General features: G+C 37.1%; 1 protein-coding gene across 1 annotated transcript in view; it reads left to right on the forward strand.

Annotated features, from left to right (window-relative positions):
• SLC49A4 (solute carrier family 49 member 4) overlaps positions 1–25,368 on the forward strand; it is a 70,713-nt gene extending 45,345 nt beyond the window's left edge. The window contains exons 6-9 of the mRNA XM_035709867.2: positions 1,958–2,025; positions 5,160–5,287; positions 17,145–17,327; positions 24,721–25,368. Coding sequence (XP_035565760.1) covers positions 1,958–2,025; positions 5,160–5,287; positions 17,145–17,327; positions 24,721–24,836 — 495 coding nt within the window. The 3' untranslated portion in view covers positions 24,837–25,368. The remainder of the gene's footprint in view (positions 1–1,957; positions 2,026–5,159; positions 5,288–17,144; positions 17,328–24,720) is intronic.
• The last annotated feature ends 903 nt before the right edge of the window (positions 25,369–26,271 follow it).

A 26,271-nucleotide genomic window follows, 5' to 3' on the forward strand; every position in this document is an offset into this window, starting at 1 on the left:
ATTACTCAGAGTAGGCTAAGCTGCTATGAGAAGCAGAATCCCAAAATTCTGAGGCTTAAGGAATTTATTTCTCATTTACATAGCAATCTAGGACAGTTTGCATAATAATCTAGGACATTTGTCCACAGTTTGGAAAGCTCTTTTCCTCCACTGATTTAGAGACCTAGGCTGCTTCCACTTTGCAACAATCCTGTCCTCTATGGACCTTGTCGTTACAGGCACCGGTTAGGCTGGTGACCACATTCAGATTCCAGTGGTCAAAAAGGGAAAGGAAGCACGGAGGAGGCAAACAGCTGTGTTCCAGGTCCTAGCCTAGAGGTGACACGCCTTAATTTTGCCTCCCTCCATGGAGAATTTAGGAACATAGTCCCATGTATTTGAATGGCAGCTGAAACATATAATCCAGCTAAGTGCCCGGATAGAAGATAATGTATTTTGGAGAGTAAGCATAATGAAAAATATCAGTAGGAAAACAATAAACAGTAGAGTTAGTGTGGGCAGCTCTCAAGTGCCAGGTCAAGTTTGGACGTGGCCCTTATATAACCACAGTGAAAGCCAGTAACTGTTTCTGAACAGGAAAGTGGAATGATTGGGATAATTATCCTAGCAATAGTGGGAAGAATAGATTGTGGAGACCATTTAAGAAACTATTACAGGAATCTAGATGTAAGAAATAAGGTAATAAGCAACTGTGGTGGCCATGGGGAGGAAAGAGGAGACAGATACTGTTAGTGACACATAGGATTCCACTGGCAACCACTAACGTGTTTTGAACATTTTATATATATTAGCTTATTTAAGTCTCAAAAAAAACCAAACCAAACAAACAAAAAAACCCTTTGTTATCCTCATTGTAAAAATGAAGAAGCCAGGACTTGAGATTATGAATTGGGACAGAAGCCAAGTCATAGTAGGAGTTAAAGATACATGAGTGATGGGTAAATCTAGGCAGCATTTGTAGATTGTGCTGAGAAAGTTTGGCCATGAGGAGAGGAAAGATATAAGACATGAGGTAGATGGGGAAGCATCATCACGTGTAATAACAGCCTTTATGGAGCATTTCCTGTATGCTGACTGCTGAGCTGAGGTCCTGTACACACATTATCTCATTTTAGTCCATTTTAGGGGTAAGAAGACATAATTTGTCCAGGGTCACAAAGCTGGTAAATGGCAGGGTTGGCAATGTCTTCTGAGTGAAGTGAGCTATATGTTTGAAACCCAGGAAGCTCCTAGGTGGCTCAGTTGGTTAAGCTTGTGCCTTCAGCTCAGGTCACGGGTGTCCTGGGACTGAGCCCCAGTTTGAGAATCCCTGCTCAGCAGAGAGTCTGCTTCTCCCTCTCCACCCCCCACTTATGCTGTGTCTCACTTGCTCTCTCAAATAAATAAAATCTTTAAAGAAAAAAAATTTATCTGAAACCCAGCTCAAACCCGTCTCTCTAGGTACTCAGCCCCACATTTTTCTTGCTTGCTCTCTCTTCTCTGACCTCTTGATACATCTTTAATTGTTGCCAGATGTTTGAGCACCTAATTATTTCCTAGTAGTTTCCTGTATGTTGGTTTTATATTTAAACTTCTTGAAGTCAGTGCCCATCTTCTGTCTTTTTCCTATTTTCTTGAGAATTCTAGTGCAATGTAGCACAGATTTGAAAACATTGGTTTGTGACACTGATTATTTTGTTGATTTAAATATTCCATAAAAAGTTAATCAAGGATTTATTACTGAGATAAATTATATTAGACACACATGAATCCTTTCATTTTATCCCTTTTCTTAAATAATATTTCCTAGATTTGTTGCCACTTAGCTATTGATTATATATTGAGTTATACATGGACATAGTAGAAATTCATACATATGTATTGAAATATGTATTGATTAGAGGGGATCTTTTTTTCATGCCTTCTTCATTGCAGCCTGATAGTCTTATATTAAATGTGTCTTCCACTTTCTCCACAGGTAGATGCTGGCTGGATTGGATTTTGGTCCATAGTTGGAGGCTGTGTTGTTGGAATAGGTATGGCAAGGTGAGGATATTTTATGTTAAACATGTGAGTGGACCGAACCAAAAGCAAAAACAAAAAAGGCTGCTTTTGATAAATATTAAAATTCAGGGGAAAATAAAAATGTAAAGGTCAGAGAAGGGCACTTGTTCAGACTACAAGAAAATTTACATGCAGTAAGAATTTGCTGCTACAAGGAACCTTTCTCAGGAGCAGTCTGTCCTAAAATGCTTTTGGAGAATGAAGATGTATTTCCAGTGTAATTAAACTGCCTCTCTCCATATTATTGGAGAACAGCATCTACAAATGGAACCCAGAGAAAGGCAATACAATAATAAAGGCAGATTGATTACTTATCAAGAATAGAAAAGATTTTTTTATAAGAGCATCTCTAGAACATTCCACGAAAAGGGAGTATCTGATTAGTAATTTATTTTTGGTCTTTTTTGGCAGGTACTTCCCTGTGTTTATCCCATTTTGATGAAAAATGACCATAAAGACTTCCAGTTTCACCAAACTCCCTTTGATCTTAACTCATTACAAGAACACATTTTTTAGAATGAGTCAGAAGAAGGAAAAAGTCATTTTTCAAAAAAAAGAAAAAAATGGAAATATCACTTATACAGGTGACTGCCTGTAAAACCATTCTTGATATTTCCAAAGAGATAGTACTCATTCACTTCACAAATCATTTACCCCATTTCATCAAAAACAGAATTAGGCAATCAACTTTACCAGAAAGAGAAGAATCTAATTACATATTTGGGGAGATCAGATAAGATATGTAAATCACCTCAATTTCTAAATACTTAAACATAATTGACACAGGATAATATATCTAGACCTTACAGTTTGCATAGTGTTTCTGGGATAATGAAAGAATAAATTGACACTCTAATTTCTAAATCACTCTGGGGTTTTTACAAGTGAGAAATACAAGACTAAGATCTAAAAGCTAAAGAAGAGGAATAAGAAGAGAGCATTTGTAGAAAATCACTAGACAGATACTGAAATACATTGACCTGTCACATTTGACAGAACTTTATCTAATTTTTCTAATTAAATCTCCAGGCCAATTATAGTGAGTCATCATTAACCAAATCCTATTCTGAGCACCAAATAGGTCAAAGAGGGAACTGTTACATATCAGAAATGACATCTCACGTATACCTTTTGCTTTCTTTTTCTATATGTAAACCCTTAATTTTATCTCTATAGACACGGAGCTAGAAGGAAAAACGAAAGTGAGGACTTTTCTGTTTTTAATTTGTTGAAGTGGAAATTCTAAAAACACTTCCCTTACTTTGGGATCTGAAATCAATTGTGGCTATCTCCTAGGCCTAGAATCAATTTTAAAGTTATGTTCATAACACCATTTTGGATTATGAATCCCTAGAACAGAATATCCTCATAGACATTAGCACTTGGGTGATTTTTGTGTGTGTGTGTGATTATGTTACTAAAGGCAACTACCAAATGTTCTAACAGTACACTTTGATGATATTACCCCATTTGAAAGTACTAGGTCTACAAAAATAGCAGATCACAGTGTTTCACTTATTCTTCTGTGATCTGGCCCTGGCAACATTCTCACTGTTCAACTTTTTTCAGTTCTGATTGTACCAGAAAACTATTTTATTCCCTCATACTTCACCATCTGCCTGTCAGACAAGTACATTCTTGCAGCATACCAAAACATAAATCAAAGTGTTTGGTGGGTGTGAAATTATAACAGTTTTTGTATTTTCTTGAGGGAGATTTCTATCAAGCTGTGGTACATTTATTTATCAGAGCACATAAGAATTTTCTGCTAGTAAGCTTTCATGGTTGAGAACAAACCTAAGTCACTGGGCAAAGATGCATCCATTTTTTCCACCAAAAGATGGCATCAGCTGTCATAGGAAGCTATTTTAGTCTACATAACACTTACAAACATGATTAACCTTATCACGTCAAATAAGCACAAAAGGTACTATTGAAAATATTAAGAGGGACAGTAATGGAATTACAATAGAAATTAAAATCAGTTTTAAAAACCTTAAAGTAGAAAAAAACATGGTGAATGTTATTTGGGATGAGATCCGTTTTTCTATAGTAGGAACAATTCTGAAGGACAGAGTAAGTTGTATGTAGGCACAGTAGGCACAGCCAGAGAATTGTGCCTGTATAACCAACAGTTAGGAGATGAGGAAAAGTGGTTGGCAAATAGAGTTGTGGCTCATAACTAAACAGTAAGCGTCTCTACCATTTGCCTTTTAATTTCATGTTAATTCAGAATAAAGCAGAAGTTTGAAAACTTAGAATGCTATGAAACCTAAGTCCCAACGTTTGTAGGATAGTATTCGTTATTCCAGAGCTACATTCTTGCTGTCACAGCACTTTCTAAAAGGGAAGACAAAAAATAAATGCAAAAACAAGAGAAATACCAATAGAAATAAATGCTATGAAGAAATAGAGTATGGAGATGAGATGGTGAGGACTTCTTTCATGAGCAAGGAGGGTCTTAGTGAACTGAGACCTGAATGACCTCTGTGGAGTAAACAGGAGTAAGTCAGGGGAGAAATGAGAGTAACCAGCATTCCAGACAAACAGAACAAATGCAAAAGCTACATAATTGCGTTGGGAAACAACCCTAGCTTGTATGAGAAACAGAAGCTTAACCACCTGGAGAAAATAGTAAGGTAGAGGGAGAGTGGAGCCAGAGACCAGATCCTATCAGAACCTAGGGGCTCTGGGGGTTTTTTGTATTCTTTGAGTTTGAATTTTGGAGAGTCATCTTTGCCAGTTTATGTCAACAAGTTAGCCTGTTTTCTAAAACTAGGATAATATGTGCTCATTATAGAATGTTTGGAAAGTATACAAAAATATTTTTAAAAAGTGAAAGTAGCATTTAAAAACACAGAACCCATCCTATAAATTATAGATCTGAAACAGACATCACATTTTGTGTGTTATAAAACAGAAAAAATATTTGGCACAAAGTAACCTTTTATCACATCATACAAAATGTACCAGTTAAAAAAATTTTTGTTGCATACTGAAAAAAGAACTCATTGAAATTTCTTCAAGAAATTATTGTTTAATGAAAATGTGTCATTAATTTAAATAGAATTTTAAAAATCCAGTTAGAATTATAATAGAACATTGTTTCTTTTCAGGTTCGCAGATTTTATCAGGGGTATGCTGAAATTAATTCTTCTCCTCCTGTTTTCTGGGGCTACGCTATCATCCACGTGGTTCACCCTGACCTGTTTGAACAGCATCACACACCTGCCTTTAACCACAGGTGAACACAGACTATTTTGAACTTATATTGAATAGGTATTTTCAGTTCACAAAAATATGTAAACTGAAAAGTAAGAGTTTTTCTTCTTTTCCATAATTAATGGAAATAGAATAATTATTGTTATAAAACTGACAAATGTACAAAAATGTCCCCCTTGTCCAAGCATCAAACTATCTTCCCACCTAAAAAAGAGTTCAAGGAACAATTTAAAATATTTTCATTCGTATTTTACATATGGAAAAAAAGTATAATCTGCCTTTATAACAATCCCATAATTGAATGCATAATCCAGTAGGTGGCTATGACTTGCAAATGGACTAAAAAATCTACATCTTAAATAGTCTTTTGTTAAAGGAAAGGAAGAAGCTGTAACAGAGCCCTCTGGGTCTATCATAGTATCCCAATTTACATGTATGTGCTCTGTAATAAAAGGACCAGCAATATATCTATCAGAGCCATCAAATTTTTCAAAGACAGCCTTTATTTTAGAGTTCCTACCACATTTACAGTGACATTTTTATGGGTTACCCTATATCCATAATTACCAAACTACACCAAGCCAACTTCCCTGGAGTGCCACAGCAAACTCACAAGGACAACATGGGTTATTTTCTGAAGGAAATACAGGGATATTCCACATTTGTCAGACACTTTGTGACCCTCTAGTTCAAGAGAGTTCCCAGTTTCATCATTAGATCCCTGCTGCATTCTTTTTGATAATATCATATCTTTGCAAAGTTTGGTTTCCTGCAATTGCTATGATAAAAACTAAATACTGCACAAAAATCAGGAACAGGATGAGGGTGGTTGTCTTCTGATTCTAAGATTTTGATTCCAAGATTTGAGAAGTCATGCAGTGCCCATCACATGTATGTGTCTCATTAGTAAGCAACTGGGGTTGAGAATGAAATAAAAATATATTTCCTCCAGTATATGGGTATATAGTTTTTTAAATGGCCACTGACTTGTTAGGACATATATATATTTATTAAATGATTTGGCCCCAACTATGTAATTAACAGAATCATCAGTTATTTCTTTTGGCCTTGGGCACCACGAAAAAATTACTGGGGCACTAAGGGTGCTGTGGAAGAAAGTTTGGAAATTTTTGCCCTGTACCATCCTACCAGGAATCCCTCTTTTAATTTGTATTGCTTTGCCTATAAAGCCCATTTGTCCAGAGTAATAGTTTTTGGATACTGTGCACTTTTTATATACTAACATTCTTATATTAGGGTTTTGAGCAGTTTTGGCAAGTATTTGGGGCCAGAATTTTTTGTTTTATTTTATTAGGGTATAATTTCATAATTTAGCAGTTGCGCAACATTCTGGTAGAATAGTTTTAGTTTATAACTCTTCTTATTCATGGCATTATGCTCAGATACTTTTGTGTATGTGGTACTGTATGTCAAGTATGTGTGTTAGATTTTATAAGAACAAGGCTATGAGTACATAATGAACAAACTTTTTGCCCTTGATTTAAGTGTAGCATATTCATTATAAGATATGATATTCATTAAATTTTATGTGTTTTCTATTTGATATGATAAAATTAATGGTTTTATCTCTGGGTGGAAGCATCAAGAAAATTCATTTTTTTTTACCTCCCTTTCTGTCTAGATCTGTAGTAATGAGCATGTTTTACTTTTATTTATTTTTTTATGTTTTACTTTATAATCATGAAAAAAGGATGTATTGAAAACTGTACATCTTTTTAAATCTTAAAGGGAAATTGATATAATTGACCCTGGTCAGGACTGTGTTTTTCCAGTCTGTCCTTGAAAATAATCACGTTGGACAGAAAGGAAAGCAGAATTCTAAATTAAGTCAAGGCCAGAATCAAAAGATTGAACTTGACATGGCCATCTTCACAACCACTGAATTCATAAATTCTACTGTTGTTTCCAATTGCAAGTCATTTTTAAAAAAAGATTTTATTTATTTATTCATGAGAGACACACAGAGAGAGAGAGAGAGAGAGAGAGAGGCAGAGACACAGGCAGAGGGAGAAGCAGGCTCCCTGCAGGGAGCCCGATGTGGGACCCAATCCCGGAACTCTAGGATCATGCCCTGAGCCAGAACTCTAGGATCATGCCCTGAGCCAAAGGCAGAAAGAAGCTCAGCTGCTGAGCCACCCAGGCATCCCTGCAAGTCATTTTTGAATGTCACTTAGAAACTCCCGAAAGAAGGGGGGTGAAGAAACTCCTGATAGATAAACATTGGTAACTTAGAAATATACTGCATTAAAAACTAGATTTTCACATTCCTTCTCTGAATGATCATAGTGGTATTTTTCTCTCTTCCCTGATACCTCTTAATAGTTACTTGAGTGTGTGTCTTATCTCCCCTTCCAATCTGAAAATCTGGAGCATGGACTGTGCCTTATCAGTTCTGACCCCAACTCCCACTCCACTACCTAGCACAAGTCCTGAGTAATGAATGAATGAGTGAATGAATGAAGTGTATATTATCTCTATTTTGCATCTCCGTAGGTATGACTTATTGCCGGTAATAGCAACCGTGGCCACTCTGTTATTTAGCATTAGCTGTATGCAGGCAAAAGGGCACATTTTAATGGAACAATGGAGAATTTGAATAAATCTGTCACAGATACTCTTACTGCCTTTGTAAAAATCTGACCTAATTCCTTTTAAGTAAAAGAGGTTTCATGAACAAGAACTTACTACAAAATCTAATTATAGACAAATCTAGACCTTTAGACTGATATTTAAAGCAAGAAATGGCAAATTCATATTTCTTTTTTACCAGTCTTTTTTTTTTTATGAAAGAGTATCCAATCTTTTTCCCGTTTCTAGTAAATTTAGTATTCCTGTTGTCACTTTAGTTTTTTAAGATTTTATTTATTTGAGAGAGAGAGAGAACAAGCAGGGGGAATGGCAGAGGAAGAAGGAGAAACAGACTCACTGCTGAACAAGGAGCCTGACATGGGACTCAATCCCAGGACCCTGGGGTCATGACCAAAGGCAGACACTTAATGACTGAGACACCCAGGTGCCCCTCCTGTTGTTACTTTTAAATATCAGAAGAATCTACATGAAAAGTGTGAAAATATATGTGTTAATTATTGACATAATCAGAAGGTGTTCAACCTGTGGGTTAAAACTGCTGCTACTGCTAAAACCTGTTGCAATATTTTTGTGGTCCACTGATCTGGGTATTATCATTCCCATCTCTATAGAAGAAAAACTGGATCATTCCATTCTACCTAGAGGTGCACTGTTTTAATACATGTACTTGCTTATGTACATCCCCTTGGAGGCTATCAGCAGTATGCTTTTATTTCCTTAAGGAAACTGAGTACTTAAAACTGTATTATATCTTTATTAATTGAAGTATCTTCAGTAGAACAAATAAACTCATGACTAGATAATGTTAGTTTCAAAATCTTGAAGCTTATTCTATATACAAAATTATAAAAAGACATTTTTCACCTTATCTGAAAAGTAGGCCCTGTTAGCCACAACTCACATAGTCATTTTTCACTGAACAGATAAATGCTTTGAAAATGGCATTTTGAAAAATGTTGGCACTTTGGTGTTGAGTTTGCTGAAACAATATAATTTGAGTTTTAGTAGAAGTTGCCTCAGGAGGTTCTTCATCTAATTCAAGTTACTTAAAGACCACAGTGGCGAGGTCAGAAATAGGTAGTGGTGAGTGGGAAGTAAAGGGGAAGATAAGCTAGACGCCCACCCCATGAGAGTTAATAGGGGACTACAAGCTGACTTCAAGAGTTATTTGAAGAAAGAAAACGTATTCAGTTGTATTGAAAGACACGTGACATGTATGGGCTAGAGAGTGATCCTCTTAATAGAAATGAGAAAATTCAGAAAGGGATGATGAGCATGATTAAAGATATGGACACATTTTTTTTTCTTCAAGTAGGCTCCATTCCCAACATGGAGCCCAACACGGGCTTGAACTCACAACCCTGAGATCAAGACCTGAGCTAAGATCAGATGCTTAACTGACTGAGCCACCCAGGCACCCCTGGTTTTAATTTTAAGGAAATTAGGGATTTTAAGGAAAGAAAGCTAAGTGATTTAATTATTCTTTCCAACTTTATGAACTAGAAGTGACTGTTACTCATATTCATGATTGATCAAGAAGGGAAAAATAGAATATGAATTAAAAGAGAATGGATTTGTGAAAAATCGTAAATGTAAGAATCTTGAAATGCTGATAGGGCCTACTGAGCAAGAGCATATAATGTTTATCAGTAGAGATTTTCAAGAAGAGAAACGAGTCTCTAAGCAGATTCTGTTTCTGGAAGGTAGAGGGCTTGACCAGGTGATCAGTCAGTGTTCCATGGTGTAACAACGCACCACATTCTGCAGAACCATAAATCATTCTTTGGGAACTTAAAAGTTACTGATTAACCTATACCTATGATATCTGATAGCATAATCAATCTCTACTCTGGGCCCACTATTTCAAAGGATTATTAGTTGTGCTTCATTTCTGGAGCCCACTTTGCCTTCCAGCCATAAGAGACTCTAATTGTCAGCCTTTCTAGGACTACATGAGCCAACAAAGAGGCTAGACAAGGGACACCCACAAAATAACACCATACAGAAAGAAAATCATCGACATTAATGAATATTGGAGCAAAATATACCCTATCCTCTTTTGGCGCCACAGTTTCATGAGTACATGAAATATGCAGTAGCATATTTTCATCAGTGGCAGATCATGAAGGCCACAGCAGTCATTTTTAAGAAGCAAACGTGAGGCCAAGAGGAAACGCCCAGCTCAACAATATAGAAATTTTCTTTTTTTTTTTTTTTTTAAAGGTTGTATTTATTCACTCATGAAAGACATAGAGGGAGGGGCAGGCTCCATGCAGGAAGCCCAATGCGGGACTCAATCCCCGTACTCCAGGATCACATTCTGAGCCAAAGGCAGACACTCAACCACTGAGCCCTGCAGGCATCCCAACAATATAGAAATTTTCTATCAGTTGTGTGTACATACATATGTATGTATCCCACATTTTGAACACATCCAAAACCTATGAAAAAAGCTGTGCCATTAACAAACGATGTGAATCTTTACCATTTCTCTTTATACGTGTGTCATTATTTCCTGAAGGAGTATTTTCATTTGCAATATCAAGTTTAATTTAGATTGTAGAGAGATATTTTCAATGAAGGTCCTTTATCATAAAATAAAATTCCATCAGCATGCGTAATAATAAAATTTACCCAATAAAGTAGTATTAACGTTATAAACTGACTCTTTAGGGAAATTTCTTGATTCTAAACCTTAAAACTTTTCATGATAAAAATTTATTGTGCTATTTTTAACCCTTATTTCTTATTTATAATAATTTTTAATAAAACTGTAAATAAATTCTTTATTATTCTTATCTACCTAGAGGCACCCATAAAATTTTTGTTTTCAGTATTCTAGTTAAGTACTCTACCTAAATGTATTGAAGTTTGTTATTGATCTACCTGAATGAACCTTAGTTATTATCTGATATAACATATTATTCCAATAAGTGACTCTCTTCCATTACAATCCAGATATATGTCCATCTAACTGCAAATGGAATACCACCTGAAGGAGGAAGCCATTCCCTGTCCCATTGTTTGTCCGCCCTGGGTCATGGGAAATTCTTCCTCTTATTGAGATAACTGATTGGGAGCAACACAGCACACAGGGCAATTCAGCCCCCTCCCCCTTCTACTGACACCCTGAAAACATTATACCTGTCCTGTCTGGCCTTTGCCTTAACCTAAGCAGCCCTCAGCAATCACAAGCTGTCCTCATCAGACGTGGATTCCCAGCCCTGAACAGTGTAGTCAGCCTCTTCTAAACCTACTATAACTTGTCAGGATTTTCATGAACACCAGTTGCCAGTAGAATTTAGCTCACTTTTCCTGCTGTACTCAGCACCTCACACTGGGGACTGTTGCAGCTCGTGATTAGACATAGCTTTTTTTGTTTTGTTTTAAAGAATGAAGTACAGTTATCTTCTTAGCACTGTGCGTATAAATGGCTGCTAGCTATTAAGCCATAGGTGTGGGTTGTGTTCCTTTAGATGAGGAGTGATGTGTCCTGTTCACGTTTCCAACAGAGCCACTTACATATTATAGGTGCCTAATAAATGGTTTTGAAGAAAGGCTTATTTTTTCCCTATTATATACTTAAACACTAATTTTTGAACCCATTTTACATTTATCATGATTAAAGTTCATCTACTTATCTGTAGATGTAGTAGATTAAAGTTCAATTTTAATTAATTTTATTAAAAATTAATTAATTTTTTCATCTTTAATTTAAGATTAAAGATGTAGTAGATGTAAAGATTAAAGTTACTTATCTGTAACCTTTTGGTGTTCGGTTTTTTGTCGTCTGTCTTATGTGCGATGACTTCCAGCTTTTGTACTGATCACAGATTTGGGAAGCATGCCTTTTGTGTTAATACCATTAAATAAATACCAAGTCTTGTGTTTTCTGTTTGTCTTTTGTTTTTTCAGTGTGACACAGTGGCTTGGTAGAAAACATGCTACATTCTGTAGGCCTTAATTATATTATTTTTAGCAAAGCTAATTTATGTTGTTCTAATTAAGTCATTTCGACTTTCAGAACTTTGGTCACTTGATCTGCAAAAATCCTTTACCTGCTTCAAAGAGTCGATAAGATAATCAAATATGATAATATATTTGAAAGCAGTTTTTATTTTTACTTTTAAAAGATTTCATTTATTCATTCATGAGACACACACAGAGAGAGAGGGGCAGAGACACAAGCAGAGGGAGAAGCAGGCTTCATGTAGGGAGCCCAACACGGGACTCAATCCCGGGTCCCCAGGATCAGGCCCTGGGCTGAAGGCAGCGCTAAACCACTGAGCCACCTGGGCTGCCCTGAAAGCAGTTTTCAAAATGCTCTAAAAATTATATGAATCCAAGATATGAAGTTATTTTTGTTATTAATGGTATCTTGAGAATCTTATTAAATGTTAAATGAAAGTTCTTTTTTTTTAAGATCCTATTTATTTATTTATTTGAGAGGGAGAGAGAGAGAGCACGAGCAAGGGGAGGGACAGAAGGAGAAGCAGACTCCCCACTGAGCAGGAGGCTGACATGGGGCTCGATCCCAGGACCCTGGGATCATGACCTGAGCTGAAGGCAGATTCTTAACTGACTGAGCCCTCCAGGCGCCCTTGAATGAAGTAGTACTTATCTGGAATTTTGCCATTGCTTTTACAACACTAATCACCTGAGGTCTGAGTGTTTGGATTAGTAAAAATGTATTTTATACAGTTTTATTTCCCTAAAGTTTACTAATTTGGTTTGTCATTAGGAGGACAGGGAAGTAGTACTTTCAGGGTTATGATCCAATTCACGTTCTTGAAATACATTCGTTGTAACTATATTTTGTGCGACATAGGACTTTGTTTTTTTGCAATTTGAATCGTGGGCCCATGAAATTTTATTAACTTCTTTGAAAAAGACTCTACATCAGCATTGTGTTTGTTCTGCTAAATTACCTTGACTTCTTAATTGAAAGGCGGTTTATTATAATTTTAGTATCAGCACTATAGAAAGTCATAGAAATATTTAACAATCATGTAGGTTGAACCCTCTCTGACGAGCAGGAAATTATCTTGTCTGCCTGACTTTTAATAGATGACATTCACCCACTGGATCTGCCAAACCAGTGTATAAAGATACTATATCAGCCTCCAAACTGAAAACTCAAATGGAAGTCAAATTCAAATTGGCTTCTACTTTATGCATGTCCCAGAGCACTGGGGAGTATATGAAATCGGTCCTGACACAGCTACTTTTCCCCAGCTGATTATGATGATCTTAGTTTAACCCTTTCCTGCCTAAACTATTTTGATTCTTTATGCAATAACAAGTGTAAAACAACCTCTTGGTCATCATTTTTATAAAATACAAGAAGCAGACCCCGAGAGTGAGAGAACCAACGGAAAATACTTGCTTTTCAATTACTAGCCTCTCAAGTTATATCCTTTTCAGACCTCTTATCCTATGCTTGCGTAATAGGAATTCTTATAAACTGAAGTGGGGGGCTCCTGGGTGGCTCAGTCTGTTGGGCGTCTGCCTTCAGCTTGGGTCATGGTCCCAGGGTCCTGGGATCAAGATCTGCATTGGGCTCCCTGCTCTGCCGGGAGCCTGCTTCTCCCTCTCCCTCTGCCTGCTGCCCCCCTTCTTGTGCACATGTTCTCTCTCTCTCTCTCTCTCTCTCTCTCAAATGAATAAAATCTTTAAAAAAAAATGATGTGGGAATATTTGTGTCAAGGATCCTGCACAAGGGCTGGGTTACATGGCTCCCAGATGTAGACATCAGGTCTCTGAGTCAGGCCACCCAGTGATAACCAGTTCTGAATCAGTGAGCTAAGAAACTTGGATGAGGGGGAGTTGGATCAGCTGCTATTTCATGAGTTTACAATAAAATTCTCTTTGTGGTTAAATAGTTAAGATATGAACAAAGCAAATAATTCAAATTCAAATAGTTGTAAAAAAGGTATAAGAGGAAAAATATCTACCCTCCTGTGGCTTCCAGTTTTTCTCTATAGAGGCAATCCTGAATATCAGTTTCTTGGGTATTTTCTCATAGAATTCTGTAAATTTACAAATGGGTGTATGTGTATCCGTCCTTTTTAAAAAGGTAACACACTTTTTTACACCTTTTTCATTTACATACCTTAGATGTCATTAATATCAGTATATACAGACTTACTTCCACTTTTAATGGTTGCATAATACACCTTTGGATGTTTGATAAATTTTTAACCAACCAACCTCCCTATTGGTGGACATTTAGCTTGCCTTTAATCTTTTAATATTACAAACAATATTGCAGTGAATGTTCCCTATGTTCTTGTACCTTAATAGCTATAGGATAAATACCTAGAAGTAGAATTGCTGGGTCAAAGAGTAACCGCGTAATTTAATTTGATGGGCATTTTCAAATTACCTATCAGAAGATAAACTATTTACAGTTCCATCAACAATGTTTAATTACAACAGAAATTTTATCTTTCCAGTAATAAACATTTCCTCTTCCCTTCCCAGAATTCAGATACTTAGGAAACCAAAATCAGATTTTTAATGAGCAGGAAATGAAACCAAGGGAGTGGGATGGTCTTAAGGAGTTTTCAGACAGGGCCACCTGCTTCACCAGGCTCTACTTTTCTGAGAAATCCTACGTGTGTGTGCCTGTGTGTCTGTGTGTCTTTCTGTCTGTTTCTCTCAGCACCGTGTTTGATAAAAATCAATAAAACCAAAGCTCTCTTTTCAGGTCTTCATACCAATAGTCCCCTTTCTGTGTGACCTCATCATTACCTTATCATTCTTGTTTTTACAACGTGCAGTTATTCTAATATATACAGATTATTGGTAATTTTTCAGTTATGTTAAGTTGCCTAATTACAAATTACACGTGAGAGTTTATTTCTTTCAAAAATGAAAATGCCAGGGATGCCTGGGTGGCTCAGCGGTTGAGTGTCTGCCTTCGGCCCAGGTTGTGATCCTGGAGTCCTGAGATTGAGTCCCACATCGGGCTCCTGCATGGAGCCTGCTTCTCCCTCTGCCTGTGTCCCTCCCTCTCTCTTTGTGTATCTTCCATGAATAAATAAATAAAATCTTGATAAATAAATAAATAATAAAAATGCCAAAAGGATTATTTCCAAACGTGTTTTCTAAAAATAACTCATTCTGTTAGTGGTTTGTGAATCCTTAGAAGTAGCATTTCCTGGTTCCTAAAAGTCTGATTTTTTTTCCTGTCATTTATTTCAATATTTTCTTACTTTAAACTCCTAGATTCATCCGTGTTTGGGTCAATAGCCATCTCTGCTCTGATCACTGACTGACCAACAAATGATTATAAAGTGTTTTGTAGGAAGAATAATAAACAATACAGTGACAGTTCATCTCCCTACATCTCCTAGTGCACCACTAATGAGTCACGTGTAGAGGGGAATGTGTTGATTGATTTATGTGATCTGTGTCTGGCAAATACCTAGTGAGCATGAGGGGTTTTGGCTTTAAGAATCTTGAAAATTCCTTCATATTTTAAGTGGTATTTATTTTAACTATCAGATGTTTCCCATTTAATTCTGTGAGTAGTTCAGTCACTGCTCCAGCCAGCAGTGTGTTCTTTAATCACTGTCATCCTTTTGTTCTCTCTCTTCATGTGTATCTTTTAGTCAAAAAAGTCAATATACTCACCAGTATTTGTGTTAAAGAATCACTAAATATTTTATAATCCGGAAAGGCTAGTGTAATTGGAGGAGGAAACAGAAGTTGAGGGTACTGTACAGAAATTTTTTTCCTTAACAAATACTTTAAAATATTTTCCTGAAAAAAAAATAAATACATAAAATATTTTTCTGGGAGTTCCCCTCTACTGGCTACATGCTGCCCAGTTCATGAATCATTTAATAAGCCAATTAGAGCTTTAGAATTTAAATAAATAAATAAATAAACAAACAAACAAATAAATAAATATTTTCCTAATAACCTTAGGCTTAGAATAAATTCTACTCCTATATCTGTGAGTACGATAAACTCATTAGTCTATAAGGGATATGTTTTAAGTTTCTGTAGGATATCATTTTTTTTTTTTTTTTTTTTTTTGCCTCATTGGTTCTTTTTTCACCTTCATATTTAAAGTAATGAAGGTTTAGAACGCTTGGGTGGCGCAGTGGCTGGGTGTCTGGCTTCATTCAGCCCAGGGCGTGATCCTGAAGTCCCGGGATCGAGTCCTGCATCAGGCTGCTTGCTGGGAGCCTGCTTCTCCCTCTGCCTGTGTCTCTGCCTCTCTCTCTCTGTCTCTTGTGAATAGATAAATAAAATCTTAAAAAAAAAAAAAAAGTAATGAAGGTTTGTATGCAGACAGTAGCTGTGAAATAGCTATTGGGAGTGGGGTACATTTCCCTAGACATTCTTCTAAGAATGAGAATAATGTCCTTATTCAAAGATTTCACTATTGGGCAGCCTGGGTAGCCCAGTGGTTTAGCGCCGCCTTCAGCCCAGGGCACGTGATCCTGGAGACCTGGGATCAAGTCCCACGTCAGGCTCCCTGCATGGAGCCTGCTTTTCCCTCTGCTTGTGACTCTGCCTCTCTCTCTCTCTCTCTCTCTGTGTGTGTCTCTCATGAGTAAATAAAATATTTTAAAAAACACAAAGATTTCACTATGGAATAGGGTTAATGGGCTTTTTATTGCTAACCTGGGACCCTAACATTTATTATACATCCCTGGGTGAAATTTTTTTGTGTTCCAAAAAAGCTATGTAATTAAAAAAAAACAGTTGACATAAAACTCATTCCAATATTGAAGGCTAATTCATTTTAAGTGTTTCTTCAGGTATTATGTACTGGATATTTTTATGTTGTACTTGAGGATAATTACTAGCCAGTGCCTTTAAATATCTAATTTTCAGGAACAACGTTTCTTACATTTATTCTTAGATTTTAACTTCTCTTTAAAACTATTGAATGAGTTTAGATTTCAAATTAAGTTGCTATATTTTATCTAAACATCTGTCAGACAGGAGACTAAAGAAGAATCCTTTTAATTAGAATTGGTGGTAAAATTGTTTCTGTGCTTTGGAATAATCCAAACCAAAAAGACAAAGCAAGTAAATTGGTAATCATCCTACAACAAAACCTTCTCCCTATCCACAAAACCTGAGCAAAGAGTTGACAGATAGTGATACTTTGTCAAACTTTATCAACTACCATTGAAAACATATGAAATTCCAGAGTTGATACTTATGAAAGAGAATACCCAGAAGATCTATCTTATATGACTTACTGCTGCTACCATGAAACTAAAATGTTTGTGTTTTTATTTTAGTGACATTGTATGCCTCCTGCATTCTCCTGGGAGTGTTCTTGAATAGCAGTATACCTATATTTTTTGAGCTTTTTGTGGAAACTGTCTACCCAGTTCCAGAAGGAATTACTTGCGGAGTTGTCACTTTTTTAAGTAACATGTTCATGGGAGTACTTTTATTTTTTCTCACATTTTATCACACAGGTAAGAAATTTGACTTTCTATTTCCTATCTAAATGTGTTACGAGAGAGGTTTGTGGCACTGATATATAGGGAATTTATATGGAGAATTCTCGCTAAGGCAAATTAGTTTATTTGAACTTTAACGTGCTAGTTAAAAACAAAAACAAAAAGAAGATCCTCGGTTGTTTTTCTTGAAATGCATCTTTGCCTGATCTAATGCACCCTTACTCCCTAGAGTTTCTGGTTTAATTAACCTGGACTAGGGCCCTGCATTTGTATTTTTTAAAGCCCCCAGGTAATTCTAATATGCAGGTTCTTGTTGAGAACCACTGGTAAATTACTTTTTAAAAGGTACTTCAAATTTGCTGTCTTAAGATATAAATTAATATCAGGGGTATATTTGTAGTGTAAAGCCTTAGAGATGAATGAAGTCGCCCAAGAGTGTGTAAAATGTATAGAACAGCACTATGGAATGGAACTTTTTATGATGATGACAGTGCTTTTTATCTGGACTGTCCTAGTACAGTTCCACGAGCCACATGAAACTAGTGCAAGTTAAGGAATTTTTTTTTTTTAATTTCATTTTAATTCATTTAAGTTTAAATAGCTACATGTGGCTAGTGAATTGGTTAGCACAAGTATAGAGTGAAAAGAAGGTTGAAATGAGAACCTAGGAGTACACCTTTGAAGAAAAGGGAGACCCTTCAAGAGAGGAAGAGATGGGGTCCTGAACTCAGTTGGAGGTGTTAGCCTTGGATTGAAGGAGTTAGGAGAGGAGACAGCGTGCATGGGCACAGACACAGACACATTTCCCCAAGAAGATTGTCGAAGGAGCTCCTTCTTGATGGCACCAACTTCCACTTAGAAGCCAGTCTGTTAAGAGCTGGCGGGAAGATAGCGGAGCAAGGGCTTATGGAGAGAATGAAATGTTAAAATAATCTTTTTGAGGGGTGGGAGGAGACACTGCGGGGACACCTGGAAAGGTTGCTGCGCACGTTGAAGGCAGCCTTGCATGATGTTGGGGTCTGTGGGTTTGCAGTGACTCTGTTTTGCATAGTTGTTTGGTTTTCTCTGATATTCTTTCTTCTGTCCAAAATGTATCTCACGGTTTCAGAAAATTTGAGCATAATTCTCTAGTATTCTTTTTTGCATGTTAAGGATTTATGCTTGTGATTATTAATTTCTACTAGGCTTAGATCCTATTTTATTTCCTCATCTTAATCTATTATTACTACCTTTTTTTCTCATTGCTGTTCTCTTAGCTCATCAAATACCAGTAAATTTGTATAATTTATATATGGAAGTATCTTATTTGTAGGATTCAAATGTAAGAATTGCTTTAAAATGTGACAGTCCAAGAGGCCTAAGTGTTCATAGGAAACTTAAAACTGCTCATAGGGCTTATAATTTAAATAACAGCCATGATAACCACCGTGACTGGGAAATAAATTTTTGAAAGTTTTAAAGCTGATGAAATAATCTGCCCTGGGTTTTGGACAACTGTTTGCATAGCATTTTCACCTAACAGTGAAAAGCACCCAAATGATATATTAACTTCTTAATATATATAACTAACAACAAACTAGAGTATTTCCATCAATCAGTAATGCAGGTAGAGTAGGTTTTAACTTACGTAAACTTTTCTCATATGAAGGAGAGAGAGATTAATGAGGTCAGCTCCCTGTTTACAGTCCTCCTGGAAACATTTGTTTCCATCAGGAAAAATGCCATCAAGAAGCACTGGAATTAGATCTTTGCTCCGGTGTGTTTTCTAAAACAGTACAAACAATTCTAAAGAGAATAAACAATTACCGCACATCAGCTTCAGCCCATTTCAGTATGCCACGGTAGAAACTAAGAGGCTCAGTACCTCTCTTTTGCATGGTCAAGTATGAGGGATGGCTGTGTTGCCCCCTCAGGTGATAGAAACAATTTTCCAGCTCATGGGCACAGCCTTGCTAAGTGGTCCCTGCAGCTCGGGAGAGTGTAGGGGTTTTTTTCTGTCTGCTGGAAATAGAGTTTCCTCCTCCCAGTATATAAAAACAAGAGTAGATGGAAATAATGCTATTCTCCCCCAAAAAACCTCTTGCATGTGGTCTCTAAAATATAACATATACTGATTAACCAGTTTAAGGCAGAGAATATCCCTACACAGTGGTCTGAGTATGGAAAAGCCCAGTGTACCCCTGACTATTTTGGGACGAGTCTAGCTCAGGTGAACTAGAACTAACGTCAGTTGGTACTCACCCCCATTTTGCGGGTTCCTAGTAACCAGACACCAGCAGGTATTTTTGTTTCTTTGACATAGGTAACAGAAGAAACACTTAGCAATATTTCTGCTAATTCCTATCTCACTGACAAAATCAAGGATCTCTCTAGCTGGGGGACAAAAAAAAACTTCCCTCTTTTTGGTTGGTGTCTGATCACGTGTTTGTATATGTATCTGTGTCGATGGTAAAGGTTTATGTCTAATCTCCACAATTATTGTAGAAAATGAAACTTTAATAATTAATTTTAATCCAGCAAGGTGATTTTCAGGGGGAAAAAAATCTCAGTATATTTTGACATTTTAGAGAGTTACTGAGAAAAGGTATGTGTGAAAGAGCAAATTCCTTGCTAATAGGAATTTAAATATCTAGGCTTCTATTTTAAAGAATGCTCTTACGTGTTTGTGTGTGTGATAAATGCACACAAATATGCCCACACCTCTCTAAGGCTAAGGTAACTAGAACCATGACTGACTTGTGGCTTTCTCACGTACGATTAGCTGATCCTGCCCCACAAGTTCTACAACAGAAGCCTACACGCCTTTTAACTGAGGCCTGAGGATACATATGCTACAAGTCTAAAAATTCTGTTCGACAGCCTAGGACCCTAAACATGTCTTGGGATAAGTGGAGTTCTCTTTGTTTACAGCCAGCTTTCGAATGCCATAATTCAGACATGTTAAAACTTGAAAAACTCACCCAGAAGTTAGTTATATGTCAGGATTCAGCTCTGTCAATTACATGATTGGAAGGCCTGGCTTTTAATCATCATGAAGATCTGTGGTTCTGTAGATCACACCTCGAAGAAGTACTCAACTTCCTGAATAGAGTTTATTTCCCCACAATGTGCTACTTCGTGGGTGACCGTGTCAGAGATAATTTTTCAGGGCCGTACAGACTAACCCCAAAATGACCACATTACAATGGCTTGCCTAGCAACCAAGCCTCCACTGGTGATTTCCTTGTAGATTATGGCCATTGCCATCATTGATGGTGAACATCATACCAGCTTCTCTGCCATTGCCACTGCTTCTTTGGAGCCCTGGGTCACAGGGTCTTCCGTGTCCTGTTCTCACTGTGTTTGGGGTACTTGGAACAGTGTCAGTAGTTTTTCTTTTCTTTTCTTTTCTTTTTTCTTTCTTTTCTTTCTTTCTTTCTTTCTTTCTTTCTTTCTTTCTTTCTTTCTTTCTTTTTTTAATATTTCATTTATTTATTCATAAGAGACACAGAGAGAGAGAGAGAGAGAGAGACAGGCAGAGGGAGAAGCAGGCTCCATGCAGGGAGCCCGATGTAGGACTCGATCCTGGGTCTCCAGGATCACGCCCTGGGCTGAAGGCAATGCTAAACCACTGAGCCACCCCAGGGATCCCCATGTCAGAAGTTTCTTAAGAGTTTTTCTGTCTTGAGTTTTTCAAGGTCAGTTTCAGAACAATAAAGCAAAAACCAAAAACTGTTAACTTGTTCCCTCATATAAGCATATTTGTAAAACTGAGTTGCTTCCAATAATGTTTGCTTTGAGAATCTCAATGAGTTATTTCAGACAGTACAGTGATGCTTTATTCTAATAACCTCACATACAAAATCACTCTGTGGATGCTGTTACATTCTTTATAAGCTCTGAAATATATTCTAATGTTTTTCTGTTTTTTGTTTGTAACTTGTTCTGAAGTTTGTATTGTTTGCTATTTTTTTGTTGTTCTAGAAGCTTTGCCGCAGGTTTGGCTAAATGCACTAAAGGTTTTTACCACAAGCCTTTCATTTTGAAGTAGCCTACCATGAATCTGAGGCTGCATTGTGGCTCAAAAGATTCAGAGGCCTGCTGAAGGGTGAGGTATTGACAGGTTCACCAGATGTGGACTAGTGAGGAGCAATTTTATATGTAGGGAGTAATTACACGACATTATCAGATCTGTTGGGTAGTGAATATGTAGTGAAGGGAGAGGGGGAATTATACCATGAAATCATGATGTCACCTGGCTCCTCTTGAGTGAATATGGAGACAGTTTTATTAAATCATCATAATTCTGGTTAAATCCCCAAAGAAAAAATAAATAAATAATAAATAAATAATAAATTAATAAATCCCCAAAGAAAGTAGAAGGTTGGTTCTGGAGGGTGTTATCTGGGACCAGACAAGTATTCGAAGGTGGTAGAAACTGAAAGCAAGGCATCATTAAAGGGAAAGATGAGGTAAAAATGTGTAATAGTGCTTCTGGAAGAAAAAGGTATGAGGATGAGCAAAATCCTAATTAGTTCAGTTCCAACAGAGCATCACTATTTGGTGCAAAGTCCACTTCAAATAAAATATAGTACCTGTCCAAACTGCAAAATGAGCAGAGTACTCAAGATGTAGTATATATAATAAATGACAACCAGCAGAAATATAGACAGAGGCAAATTGTGGAACCTTAAAGTATGGATTTGTATTTTCTCTATTGAAAGTCAAAAAAAAAGGGTACATTAGAAAATATTAGAAAACTGTGCTCCCTTTTAAAAGGTATAAAGGTTAAAAGAATAAGAAAGTTTCAGTGAATCAGGACTCTCTTGGTTCAATTATGTCCTATGACACCAGGCTCAGAAAGGACTTTGCAGCTGCAAAGTCATATTAAACATTTAAGCAAGCCATTTCCTGCTTATTGGAGCAGGAAAGCTGTGGATTATGTGAATGGTTTGCAGTGGGAAAAGGTAGAGATGCGTATCTTTTTGCCTTCTGAAAAGGCCAGTAATTTCAAAGAACACTGGTAGTTGGCTGAGCTTAGTGAACTCAGCTGAAAGATGAATCTGACTTTTCACAGGAGGCACAGTAACAACTCACCTGTAAGCCATAACTTCACTAAGGAGCAATTATGAGGCATTTTTATAGATTTCATCCAAACCCAGGGAGAAGGAATAATTGCACAACTGTGATGAAATAAAAAAGATCTGCTTTGGCAATATTTGATACATTTCTAGGTTTAAGGAGAGCAAGGACAAGTTGGTTGTTGCTACGGGGGTGTTACTCTAGCTCCCCACGAAATACAATCTCTTAAGGTTTAGAAAATGTCATTGTTGTAGACCACTTTGTCAAACCATAGTTTTTCTTAGCTATTGCTTAAAATTGGACCTTAAAGTCAAAATGCGCACTTTTAATATAAACAATATGCTGTTCTATTTTGCTGCTTTTTCTCTCCTTGGTTTTTGTTTGTTTGTTTGTTTTTTACTTCTTTTTGCCCGTTAAAGTTATCATCAGAAATCTAGAAGCTGTATGGCCAAAATAAAAGCTGAAAATGTCGGTGTGTCATTTCAGGGAATATCAGAATGAAGACAAAATTCCATGGGTCACAGCCTTCCTGGGTGTTTAGATTATAGTCAATCCAAGTAGAGCACAGAAAACAACTTTGCATAGAAATACCACTGAAATACATGTCTTTGTTATATGCTATAGAATAGCATGTCTGACTTTTAAAATGTAAAAATTGAGATGTGGGGAGGCTGCTTTTGTAAGCATATTACAGAAAAAAGGTATTTCAGCACCTTTTCTCACCACTCGGTTTTCTGATTTCCATTCCTGAGCATAAATTGCTCTTTTAGCCATATGAATTATGGATTGAACTAAAGCAGCAGTGTAGAAATCTTCAGGATGATTTTTGAAGATTAGGGTAGTATTAGTATTCTAGAGAAGTACAAAAGGAAAATATAAACTTATAGCAGTACCCAAAGGAAAGAAAATGTACCAGGGAACTTTTCCCCCTCCTTTGTTTTTGTTTTAAGATTTTATTTGTTCATTTGAGAGAGAGCGCGCATGAGCTGTGGGGAGGGGCAGAGGGAGAGGGAGAAGCCGACTCCCTACTGAGCAGGGAGCCTCAGCACAACGGGGCTGGATCCCAGGACCCTGAAATCATGACCTGAGCCAAAGACAGATGCTTAACACCCTGATCCACCCAGTACCCCTGTTGTTGTTGTTGTTGTTGTTGTTATTTTTTAATTTAAATTGCTAAATGGATATTAAACTAGGGAAGATATCCCACTACCACCAACACAACCTCTTCATGCCAAGAAGCTGCTCACTTGTGCACCAAAGCCTCAGGATTTTCTGGCAAGGAGGGCCTGGTAGAAGGAGGCGGAACAGATGCACAGCTTAAGGGCCACTGGAGCTGGAGGGGGCAACGGCAGGCAGCCACCGTGAGCTGGTGTGTCTCGGTAGCACGAGGCTGGGATTGGCCGGTGGGCAAAGCCTGAGTTCATGAGCGAGCATTTTTGAATAAGAGTGTTCTTGATACCATTAAACCAAGTAACAACAGAATTGCCTGCTTAGATGATTCCTATCGGTTTTCAGATTATTGGCATCATACATACCGTGTATGCTAGTGGGGGAAAAAACGAGAAAGAAATAAACCGAAATATTCACAGTAGTTTCTCTGAGGGTAGAATTAGGATTAATTTGTTATATTTCACTTTATTCTTTTAATGTATTTTCTAACCTGTTTTACAATGATTACTACTTACTGAGAACTTGATATTTCTATCCAAGAAAATCTAAACGTGTTATCTCCAAATTCAGATGATTTTTTTTACTCGTCTTTCTAACCTGTCAGATATTTCTAAACAGAGACAAGAATGATAGTGATGGAGGGTATTTAAAAATAACAAACGATGAGACACCTGAGTGGCTCAGTGGTTGAGTATCTGCCTTTGGCTCAGGTTGTGGCCCCGGGGTCCTGGGGTTGAGTGCCTCATCAGGCGTCTGCACAGGGAGCCTAATTCTCCCTCTGCCTATGTCTCTGCCTCTCTCTCTCTCTGTCTGTCATGAATAAATAAATAAGATCTTTTAAAAAAGGATAATGAACAGACATTTAAAGGTGATTGATTTTTTTTTTCCTTTGGAGGAATAGATTTTGGTTTTGCCACCAAATCAAAGTGGTTAAATTGATGAAAAGTTATTAATAGTATTGATTAAAAATATTGCACATGAAAGCGGTATAATACATTGCAAGATTAATATCACCCAGACTCCAGATTGCCCCTGTTCCTTGAAAACCGGTTTGCGGGCCTCCCACGATGCATCTATTATAAGCGCCTTTGGCTGTGGAGCACGTTGCTCCCGGCTCACAGGCGGTGTTCTGCTGGTGACCTAGGAATGCTTACAACCACATGTTTTTGTCTTACAGAGTTGTCTTGGTTCAACTGGTGCCTTCCCGGGTCGTGTTTGCTCAGTCTCCTCCTCATTCTGTGCTTCAGGGAATCGTATGACAGACTCTATCTTGATGTGGTTGTCTCAGTGTAATAGCACAGACGTGCAGGAGTTTAAAAAGGGACTGGAAATCATACTGCATACTGCACATTTGCTTGGAGTTGCACACCTCTAACGGGAAAAAAAAGGAGAAGAGAGAAACTTCATTCAGAGGTTCTATTAGGTTACAGATGATCACATGCATTTCATGACTACTAGGTAATAATAATGTGGGACTGGAGTGATAATAGGGAATTGAAAGACTATAAATGGCACACCCGTGCCTAGCTCTGGGGTTGGAAGTGTGGATATCTTACACATAAAGCACTAAGAAATAATGCCCTCTCTGTTTTGTGCCAGTGCTAAACTACTGATTGACTCATTGTAATTATGGAAAGAAATAAAGGGTATCTGTCAAACACCTTACCTAAGTCACATATCAGAATAGGAAGAAATGCCACTAACTTCTAAAGAAGTTCAAACCCTATATCAGATTTTAATTATAAAGTAGCCAAGAGGTATATCGATGATAAAAATTAGCCACATGTACACTACGTTTTTTCTAATAAAGCCATTTCTTATATGACTCCTTATTTTTAATTAGGTTGGAAACCTTTGGCCATCTTTACTATGGTGAGCAAGTGCTTCCCAGTGACTTCAGAGCACTTTGTGTCTCGATCTCAACTTATCCTTGTTTCTGTGAAATACAATTTCATCTACTAGGCTCTTAAATAATTATATTAAAGGTGACTAAATGTTCAGTATAGTTGCATTAAATGTTGTATGAAAAATGTAACTACGTTCTGATTTAGCACTTTGTTAAAAGTGAAATGACAAATCACATAGAACATTCTGTGTCTTCAGCCTATATATATATAGGATATATATATATATATAGTGGCATGGGATGTAAAGTCCAGCACCAGCTGTTATTTACTAGGGTTGCATTTTATTAAATGACCCTTGTTTGAAAATAACAATTTATAACCTTGAAACTTCCAAATCTGTTGAGTGATTTCTGAATTACATTCTTGCATTTCAATTCAGGTTGTAAAATATTCGATTCTGTCTGGAGTCCATACATTTGAGAAGGTGATATTTTGCCCAGTACCTGTTTTCTTTGTATGGATGATAGCTTTTTTAAAAATGACAGTTACTCATTGGACAGCTCTCAGACATGTATTTCACTGTGACATAAAATATGCTCTGGTGGGATTATGATATTGCTTACACTGTTCACATTTACATAATTCCCCTTGCCCAGGAAAACCAAATTTTTCCAGAAAGACAAGAACAGTACTTTTCTTCACCTTCATTATGCTCAGCTTCCTTCAACCCCCCCCCCCGCCTTTTTCCCCCCCCTCACTTGAAATTACATCTTCATTGTCAGGTAAATATGTATTTCATTTGTCTTTCTCTGGAGAGAGTGCAGGCCAGCTCCTTCCCTTAGCCATGGTGGTAAAATGTGGTTAGATCTAGTTAGCACTCA

Source organism: Canis lupus, chromosome 33, assembly GCF_003254725.2.
Source record: "Canis lupus dingo isolate Sandy chromosome 33, ASM325472v2, whole genome shotgun sequence".
Lineage (NCBI taxonomy): Eukaryota > Metazoa > Chordata > Mammalia > Carnivora > Canidae > Canis > Canis lupus.